The following is a 10,369-nucleotide window of genomic DNA, read 5'->3' as shown; positions in this document are numbered from 1 at the left end:
ATTCCTTTGTTCGTTCCTTCGTTCGTTCCTTTGTTCATTCCTTTGTTCGTTCCTTCGTTCGTTCCTTTGTTCGTTCCTTCGTTCGTTCCTTTGTTAGTTCCTTTGTTCGTTCCTTTGTTTGTTCCTTCTTTCCTTTGTTCGTTCCTTCGTTCGTTCGTTCGTTCGTTCCTTCGTTCGTTCCTTCGTTCGTTCGTTCCTTCTTTGGTCCTTCGTTCGTTCCTTTGTTCATTCGTTCGTTCCTTTGTTCATTCCTTTGTTCGTTCCTTCGTTCGTTCCTTTGTTCATTCCTTTGTTCGTTCCTTCGTTCGTTCCTTTGTTCGTTCCTTCGTTCGTTCCTTTGTTAGTTCCTTTGTTCGTTCCTTTGTTTGTTCCTTCTTTCCTTTGTTTGTTCCTTCTTTCCTTTGTTCGTTCCTTCGTTCTTTTGTTCGTTCCTTCGTTCTTTTGTTCGTTCCTTCGTTCTTTTGTTCGTTCCTTCGTTCTTTCCTTCGTTTGTTCCTTCGTTCATTTGTTCGTTCCTTCGTTCCTTCCTTCGTTTGAAGGAACGAAGGAAGGAACGAAATCAATTATTCAAAAATAAATAGCAATAAAACCTCTTAAAGGAACGGTCACAAAAACGTTCAAGTAAGAAAAAAAAAACTTCAGCACCTAAACAGCAGCTCTTATAAATACAAATTATACAATTTCATGTTTCTTTTTTTTTGCCACTTCAGTAGAAAGCAGAACTAAATATTTGAATAATGGTATCTTAGCTTTTTCATCATCAGTGGCTTTTTTTTTTTTTCAAAAAAATAAAAAAATTAATATTTCTTTAACAAATTATTGTTTATCATTCTTTTAAACAAATTAATTGAGCCACAGTTTTACAATCAGAGTATTCCATAATCTTATTCCTTGGACTGAAGTGCATCTGTCCTTCAAATTTGTTTGAATTTTAGGTTTTACAAACATTTCCAATCCCTTAAGATTATAACAACTTTCACTCTTCACTAAATGTGATTATTATGAGCCTTATACAAAACCTGCAAAATATTAGACTTGTGGGACTGACAGAAACTTTAGCTGAGTTTTGTGTTTATCTCTTCCTGTTCCACTTGCCTCTCTTTCTCCATGTCCGCTCGGTACGGGCGAGTGACTGATGGGTCTCTGGGATTTGGACCTCGACACGAGGGGGTTTTCCCGAACGTGATGCCGTCTCTGTGACATCTGCCCCTCTTCTCCCTGCGTTTGGCACACAACCTCTTCTCCCCCTCCCCCGTCACACAACTGTTCAGCTTCCTTATGGGCCTCCTCAGCGCCTTCTTCATCCTCGCCACAGACTCCATGACAACTGGCGGCTCTGAGTGTGGGGGGTAAAAAAGGATCGACCCACCCGGCCCTACTTTCTGGACAGGTGACAGGTGGAGACGTAACGGCTTCCTCCTCCCTACATGTTGCTCTGACAGCCTCACGTCTCGTAGTAATAACTCAGGCTGAGACCTGACAAGGACAAGGACAGCAGTTAGACATGGCTCAGACACTCAGATTTAGGACTCACACACACACACACACACACACACACACACACACACACACACACACACACACACACAGTGCTTAAAAACATAAATGAGGCGTTTGTCATCATCTGAAGGGTGAGGAGGGTATTAAGAGAAAGCTGGAGCTTAAACAAGGACAAAAAGTGACGAACGTTACCTGCAAACATCACATAGTCTATTCCTGAGTCTGTTGGTGTTTTCACACAATTATCTGAATGATCTACAAGTTTTTTACCTGTGCAGGTGGTCACTGATTCTCTGAACGCCTTCAGCTCCTCCTGCAGACAATCCTCAGGTCTTTAAAACGAACTGGACTGAAAAGAAAAGTGCAGAGTGGACGTGACCCATCCTGCAGCTTCCAGCCTGTGCCTTGCTCATTTCTTCCCCCTCAGTCCTGCTGCACACCTCACCCCCCCCCCCCCCCCCCCCCAACACAGATTAGAGGATTTAACGAGGGGGAATCTCCTTAGCTGTGCTGGGAGTGACTCACGTGTCGGTGATGGAGATTGACACACGCGTGCAACACAGGTCAGACCTCAGACCTGGTTTCAGTCAGGTAACAGGCTGGAAGGTGAAATCATTGAAAAAACCTTTGCAAATTCTTTGAGATTATACAGTATATATCAGATAAATGACTCAAAGATAAGTTAAGTATTTATTCGATTTTGACAAAATGTAATTGATGCAAATGGATGCACTACAGCTGCCTATTTCACAACACACCACTTTGAAATGGATCCCTCGGTTCGATGTGATGCCTCATAGATTTGTAGATAGAAAGATGCAAAACGACAAAATGAATCAGATTGACACCTGGCTGGTTAGAGTCGAGTCTGAAACTGAAAAACATAAATATTGACAACTAGTCTAAAAAAAGCTGACTGAAAAACATAATTTGGGTTTCTGCTTCCGGCAAAAAAAAATGTTGGGAGTCATCATTGATGAAAACCTGACATGGAGAGCTCATTTAAAACATTTAAGAACAAAAATAGCCAAATCTGTTGCAGTACTGTATAAAGTAAAGGAGTTATTTAATGATAAAGCACTATTTGATATATGTGACCCAACACATCGAAACGAGGATTAAGTCTAAAAGTTGTATATGGAGAAAAATAGTGTTTTGACTAAAATGTTAACAAAAATTGCATTTTGTCAAAATATAATGAACAAAAGCCTTATAAATGTATCATTTGAATGAACTGTCTGATATATAACCATAAAACAAAAATTTGAAGCACTTTGAGCAGTAGCAACAAAAAAATACTGATTTTGAGGAAAATTGCCTTAAAATGTTGAGATTTTCCCTGTGAGTTAGCAAAGTTTTTTTTCTTTTTAGCTGGGAAATCTCAATATTCAAATATAATCTGAGGTTTCCTCTTTATAACGACATCAAAAATTCCTCATTGAAGGGACATAAAATTCAGATTCAGACCAAATATTTATGTATTATTGTAACCAACAAGACAAATTAAGTCATATATATGGATTTAATTATGATATCAGGATGATCCAGGTGNATGTATTATTGTAACCAACAAGACAAATTAAGTCATATATATGGATTTAATTATGATATCAGGATGATCCAGGTGTCAAAATGTAGCTTTTAAAGCCACTAATCTGAAAATGTAATTAGGTCATTTTGACCAAATTTGACTTAATCCTCATTTCGATATGATGGCTCCCATATTGTATTGAAGTCAGGGGGAAAGCATGTAAAACAGTTACAAACCATATGTGTAATTTTTAAAAAAGAGCTGTAAGAATTATCACCAGAAAACATTACTGTCACCCATCAAATATATGATTTTATCCGTTGAAATTATTTAAGTTTTACGAGTTGGTTGATTATAATATTTTTCAGGTTATGGATAAGCCTCATAAAATATTATCTTTGAACAGCAAATCAAATTTTGTTAAGAGGGAAAGTTGTTATAATCTTAACGGATTGGAAATGTTTGTAAAACCTAAAACTCAAACTAATTTGAAGGACAGATGCACTTCAGTCAAAGGAATAAGATTATGGAATAATCTGGACAGTGAGTGTAAAAATACTGGCTCAATTAATTTGTTTAAAAGAATTATAAACAATAATTTGTTAAAGAAATGTGAAATTGAATAATTTGTATTTATAAGAGCTGCTGTTGAGGAGCTGAAGATTTTGTTTTGTTTTTTCTTACTTGAACATTGTTATAGTTTGAAATTATTATTATTATAGTAATTTTTAAATAGTGGAATATAGATATTTTTATTCTTTTTGCTACATTTCATTTCATTCGACATGTATTTTTTTGAATGTGAATTTGTTTTGTTTTTAAATTAAATTTAAAAAACAAAATGTCAATCTTAAAGTTTGTTTTCTGATGCGGGTTTTTATTTTATTTTTTTTCTTCACAACCACATCAAATGTTAAAATTCTCCTCAGTTGCATTTAGAATCTGTTTTATCTTTAAAACCCTTAGAGGAAAAACACACGCTGAGCATTTTATGTTTAACAACTGTCACGGCTTTTAGATGTTTTTATTTAGAAGTGATAGAAGACAAGAAAGAAATGAGTAGAAAGGGGCATCAAGTGTAAAACAAAAATTTAAGACATTTTTATTATTCAGCTCACTTTTTGAGTGTAAATTTCTAGTTAAAAATTCCTCACTGTTCCTACATTTAGCTAATTTTTAGCACATGTTAAATGTTACAACTAATATTTAAATCCTTATTCTAAATGTGTAAATCTAATGATAAAAAGGTAAATATAAAAGTTAGTGGCTGAATGTATTTCAGAATGGAACATTGCCTTTGCATGTTGGTACTCAGCTGTTGTTATGATGTCATCATCTTGCAACAAAAGCAACTGCTAACATTGCTAATGCTGCTAACTTTGCTAACTGTGCTAATGCTTCCTTACAAGACATTAAACTTGCAGTTGCAGCCGGTGTCCAAGCTGCACTTCAAACAGCCGGACCACATCTGTCCTCCATTTTGTTTTCAATGAACACATTTTGTATTTGAATGTCAAAGACCATCTACAGCAGCATTAGCAGTGTTAGCTTTTGTCTCACGATGATGACATCACAACTAAAGCCGCACACCAACAGCAACGGGTGCGATCATTTAGCTCCAACATTTAAGATTTGATTTTTTACAGTTAGATTTAGGATTTAACGTTTAGTAAAAGTAATATATTGCTTGTCACAAACAGTATATTCTTTTAAAAATTTTAAATTATAAAACATGTTTTGAAACTAATTTTATGTTTGTTCTTTTTTGCTTCATGTCTATTTGCTGTAGGGACATTTCTCAGTCATTCTGCTGCTTTTGTGGTAAAACATGTTGCATTTAATGAGAGGAGTTGATCAGCAGGACAAACAATTACCATGAAAATCAGCAATTATTGTTTTTAAAGCACATTTGAAACCAGCAGGAGGATTCCTAAAAAATGTAATTAAGGAAAGGAATTGAAAAACATGTGAGCCGACTTTTCATGGAGTTGGTGATAAAAATACAAGTTGAAGGATTGGTTGACTAAAAAGGTTTATTTAAAACAAAGAGGGGAGAATAAAATCATCTTTATTCATGATCACTGAGCTTTAGAGTTTAATTGCAACCTTGGGACAAGTAAGAGTTGGTTTGTTTGCTGAGCTAAAAGACCTGCAAATTAAATCCTAAACAAGGCCCAGGGTATAAGAACGAGTCTGTCCCTCGAGAGCCCCCCAGGTAATGAGCGAGGTTTTAAATTGGATTCTGGTGAAGTGAAAACTAAAGCAGAGTGGTGAGGACTGGAAGAAGAAACAACATTTTGGTTTATGTGACTTTTTTTTTCAAACAAAGCACCAAAATTTCTGTTTTATTTGATTGCTTTCAGTCTGCTTGTTTTGTTGTTTGAGTTAATGTGTGTTAATCCGCTGCACTTTTTAATTTTCCTCTGGTTAAAGTCTGCAATGATAAAAAGCAGATAATTAGGGTCTGAGAAGGTAAACTCTATGTTCCCTCGGGTAATGTTTGTGAAAGCTGCATGAATATTTTCTATGCATTTTATCATTTAGAAAGATATAATTTAAACCTTTTTAATTAACACGATTGTCCCCTTTTAGATTTACTGCTGTCTGGGTATTTGTCCTAAAAACATAGATTAAAAAAAGAAATGACAAATATAGAAGGATCTGGGACTGAACATTAATTTAGACTAGAATATTCTGTACATGAACAGACAGATGCAGAGTGCAATTCATTTTCTGTTTTGTTTTAGTGCTGAAAGATATTGCCTTGCGACTGACCAGCTATGTTTTGAAGTTGCATTATAATAAAATATGTTTAAAAAATGGGAAGAATGCACAGAGCTTGACTGAGGAAAAAGGAAAAACTGCAACAATATGGACTGGGGCTGATGAGAGGAGGGTTGGAAACACCTGGTGTATAACTGGAGACAGGTGAACGTGGGCAGAGCTGAAGGTACAGTACAGGTGTGCCCTGTCAGGTTTAATAAGTGAGATTTCTTACCTTATAAATGGGGTTGGGACCATCAGTTGTGTTGTGCAGAAGGTGGAGACACTACACAGCTGATAGTCCTACTAGACTGTTAGAATTTGGGTTATGGCAAGAAAAAGTAGCTGAGTAAAGAAAAACGAGTGGCCGTCAGTACTAGGGATGTCCCGATCCAGATTTTTATGGCTCTCGATACAATCTGATTTTTTTAGTGATTAGTCTTTCCGATACCGATCCGATAGCTTTATTTCTTTATTTCTGTCCAAGTGACAAGGTTGGTGGTATTAAAGCGAGCCCTGCTGTTCCCACCATCAGAAACATCAGTTTGCAGATTTTGTTAGATGCAGTTTCAGCATCGTTTTCCATTGAAAAGTGTTCCCACACTGTGGACATGGTTGCGTACTTGTGTGCGTCTTGACTTAACAGCAGTTTCAAAGCGTGATGTTGTGTCACGATTCTTGTGTTTTATGGTTCAATTAGAATTTTCTGTTTCATTGTTTGGTCATCTTGTGTCTTATTTTCTCATTTCCTGTTAGTTTTCTCCATTTCCTGTTTCATGCTATCCTCAGCAGCTTCTTAGTATTTTTCCAGCCTGCCACACTCACCTGTCCATAGTCAGTAATCACCCATGTGCTTCCACTCCCCAATCATCCTCAGTTGTTTTTAACCAGTGTCATGTCTTCATCACCCTGTTGGATCATTGCCTTTTCATGCCTCGTCTCTGTCCACGTTTTCTTTTGTATTTTTGCTGCCACGCCAGCCTTTTTGTTTCATTAAAACCGTTTTGGTTAGGGTTAGGGTTAGGGTTATCAGAAAATGGCCATATCTTCCACCGATACTGATACTGAGTATCTGATCGGGACATCCCAAGTTAGTACTTTAAGAAATGAAGGTCAGTCATTCTGAAGAATTGGGAAAACTTTGAAAGTGTCCCCAAGCGCAGTCGCAAAAACCATCAAGCGCTACAAAGAAACTGTCTCACATAAGGACCGCCCCAGGACAGGAAGACCAAGAGTCACCTCTGCTGCAGACAATAAGTTCATCTGAGTCACCAACCTCAGAAATGACAGGTTAACAGCAGCTCAGATTCGAGAACAGGTCAACAGAACAACTGTTCAGAGGAGACTGTGTGAAACCACTGCTAAGGACAGGCAACAAGCAGAAGAGACTTGTTGGGGCTAAAGAACACAAGGAATGGACATTAGACCAGTGGAAATCTGCTTTGGTCTGATGAGTCCAAATTTGAGATCTTTGGTTCCAACCACCGTGTCTTTGTGCAACACAGAACATGTGAACGGATGGACTCTACATGCCTGGTTCCCACTGTGAAGCATGGAGGAGGAGCTGTGATGGTGTGGGGGTGCTTTGCTGCTGACACTGTTGGGGATTTATTCAAAGTTGAAGGCATACTGAACCAGCATGGCTACCACAGCATCTTACAGCAGCAGCCATTCCATCTGGTTTGTGTTTAGTTGGACCATCGTTTATTTCTCAACAGGACAATGAGCCCAAACACACCTCCAGGCTGTGTAAGGGCTGTTTGACCAAGAAGGAGAGTGATGGGGGGCTGGCCTCCACAGTCACCAGACGGTTTGGGGTGAGCTGGACCACAGAGTGAAGGCAAAAGAGCCAACAAATGCTAAACATCTCTGGGAACTCCTTCAAAACTGTTGAAAAACCATTTCAGGTGACTACCTCTGGAAGCTCATCAAGAGAACGCCAAGAGTGTGTGAAGCAGTGATCAAAGCAAAAGGTTTATACTTTGAAGAACCTCGAATATAAAACATATTTTCAGTTGTTTCACACTTTTAATTCCATATGCGTTAATTCATTAGTTTCGATGCCTTCAGTGTGAATCTACAATTTTCATAGTCATGAAAATAGAGAAAACTCTTTGAATGAGAAGGTGTGTCCAAACGTTTGGTCTGTACTGTAAATAAAAACAAGTTGAGAGAAAAAAAACATCCATTAAAAATAGTGTTAAGTTAACACGATGTGTTTTCTATGGTTTTTATAGCTACAATGATTATCATTGGCTTTCCAGGTTGTTCTAATGGCACCAACACCCCCAGGGCTTCACTTCAACCAGCTCTTCAAATCATGACAACTTTTTCCTTCTAATGTCAGGATTCTTCAGATGTCGGCCCCAATTTAACCATGACCTTCTGAACCAAAACAGAGCTGAGTTTAGTAAAATAACAAGTAGTTACTGCAGAACTGAGGGAGGTTGAGGGGTTTTATTTTTCAACAAACAGTTGAATCAGGCTGGTATAAACAGTCCGTGTAAATCAGTGAGAAAACAAAACGTGAAGCAGGAGCAGAAAAATTATCCTCTTCATCATTGTAACAATTAAAGAACAGGAGACCTCACAATCAAATTCACCTGATTTTTGTTGCTTTTTTCTGACTGTGTGTGTCCTGGTTAATGTGGAGCCAAAGCAGAATCTTCTAAGTGGCTCTGAGCCATCAGTCAGCATGGAAGCTCTGTCTCTCTCTCTCTCTCTCTCTCTCTCTAAGTTGGTACCCTTTCAGGTCCCCATTATCACATAAAATAAGCACAGACACACAGACACACAAACACACCAGAGGCTATTAAACTCTCATTTATGTAAAGATGATTTTGACACAATGGTTCAATAATGACCCAAGTCTTTTTGCTGTGTCAACACAACGTGAGTCATGCAGGTACTGACACACTCTCACACACTCATGATCCAACAACACTGGCTGCAGAGGCCAGGCACCGTGTTGAGGTCAAAGCCTAATTAGTCTAACTCACTCGTGTCAGGGTGAATTACCTCATGTGATCACACACGTGGCAGAGGTGTGAGAGTGTACGAGTCAGCACAAAAATGTCAGAAATTTTTAATAAACTACAACAACTACTATTATTATTATTTTATTATTTTATTATTATTATTATTATTACTACTACTACTACTACTACTACTACTACTATTACTACTACTTTTATTATTACTACTATTATTATTATTATTACTACTACTATTACTATTACTACTACTACTATTACTATTATTATTATTATTATTATTTTGCCGATGTAAATGGATCATGTTTCATAGTAGGCTACTTGTGAAATGACAATGATGGCCCTGGTCGTGTGTCGGGTAACAGATTTTTTACTGTGTTCCTGAACGCAGCAGAACTCAGACTTGTTCTGCAGCTGAGGTGCAGAGGGACAGAAGTCTGTTTACAAAGTTCAGCTTCAAAAAATAAATCTTTTTCGACAAATAAACAACTTCAGTTGTCACCTGGGACTTTTAGCTGCAGAACATGAAGCTAAGAATTAGCTTAACGTAAGGTGCTGACGTGCGCACCTTTGTGTTCTAAATGTGAGTCTTTGGATTCACGACCTTGACAAAAAAAAAGTGTTATAAAACAGTTACACAAGGTTGTCCAGCTAATGAGACAGAAGCAATAATTCAGTTTGTTTCCTTTGCTGTGCTGAGAAAACCATCTCCATACTTTAATCTTTGCTGACGCTCATAAAACTGGCTGAAATTGGGTTTGACAAACCAAGGAGGATGATTATAGACCAACATTTCTGCACAATTGCGCAAACACACACTTACATGCTTTAAGCTTCTCTCAGCTGTGCCAAGGCTGTGGAGGAAAACTGGCAAACACTCATTTCTGTTCAACCTTGTGACTGTGCTGAGCTGCACTCCAACACGCCAAAGAAAGGCTGCGTGTGTGCGTGCATGCATGTGTTTAGTGACATTTCCACAGTTGTGGTCTTGACTGGTCTTGAAATAAAATTCCGAGTCCTCAATGTCCGAGACCGAGACAAGACCGAGTACAAATGCTGTCGAGTCCGAGACAAGACCAAGACCATAAAAAAGTGGTCTTGAGACCAGTCTTAAGACCAAGACCGGTTTCAAGTAGTACAACACTAATGCTAAGCATCGTATTTGATTATTTCACCCACATAAATAAAGAGAAATCAATACAAACCAGACATGGTTTTTACGATGTAAAAACAAGTGTACATTGCCACGTAGCATGGCTTTGCAGCATGGCTTTACCTGCAGCATTGGACTTGCAGAATGAACTTTGACCAAGTTCAAATGTGTTTTCTATACCAGCTTGTGCCTGTCACGTCAGCAGGTGTTTAGAATTAAGGTAATTGTGAGACAATATGAAGTTTGAAGATATTTTTTTGTTAAAGTTGCATTAGCTGGGTTTTGAACCCTGATCTCCCACATGAAAGTCCATGACATAGACCATTAGACCAATGGAGCTGTGGCAGAAGTTGGTGGCAGGGGTTGGTTTGTATGTGTGCAGAAAGAGGCCACATTGCCAATACAATTATTGACACTAAACTGCATAAT

At 38.0% G+C, this 10,369-nt stretch overlaps 1 protein-coding gene across 2 annotated transcripts in view; it reads right to left on the bottom strand.

Annotated features, from left to right (window-relative positions):
* The window catches only part of si:ch211-81a5.8 (complexin-3), a 6,931-nt gene extending 4,600 nt beyond the window's left edge, over positions 1 to 2,331 (bottom strand). Inside the window, exons 1-3 of one of the 2 annotated variants that reach the window (XM_014004723.1) lie at positions 2,026 to 2,331; positions 1,771 to 1,849; positions 1,096 to 1,476 (exon numbers count right to left, since the gene is read on the bottom strand). In XM_014004723.1, the coding sequence (XP_013860177.1) occupies positions 1,096 to 1,322 (227 nt within the window). In that variant the 5' untranslated portion in view covers positions 1,323 to 1,476; positions 1,771 to 1,849; positions 2,026 to 2,331. Of the gene's footprint in view, positions 1 to 1,095; positions 1,477 to 1,770; positions 1,920 to 2,025 lie in introns of those variants that run through there. The other variant, XM_014004722.1, reaches the window with a different exon arrangement.
* Between the last annotated feature and the right edge of the window lie 8,038 nt (positions 2,332 to 10,369).

Source organism: Austrofundulus limnaeus, unplaced genomic scaffold, assembly GCF_001266775.1.
Source record: "Austrofundulus limnaeus strain Quisiro unplaced genomic scaffold, Austrofundulus_limnaeus-1.0 Scaffold26, whole genome shotgun sequence".
In the NCBI taxonomy this organism is placed as follows: domain Eukaryota; kingdom Metazoa; phylum Chordata; class Actinopteri; order Cyprinodontiformes; family Rivulidae; genus Austrofundulus; species Austrofundulus limnaeus.
This window is presented reverse-complemented; position numbering and strand designations above follow the sequence as displayed.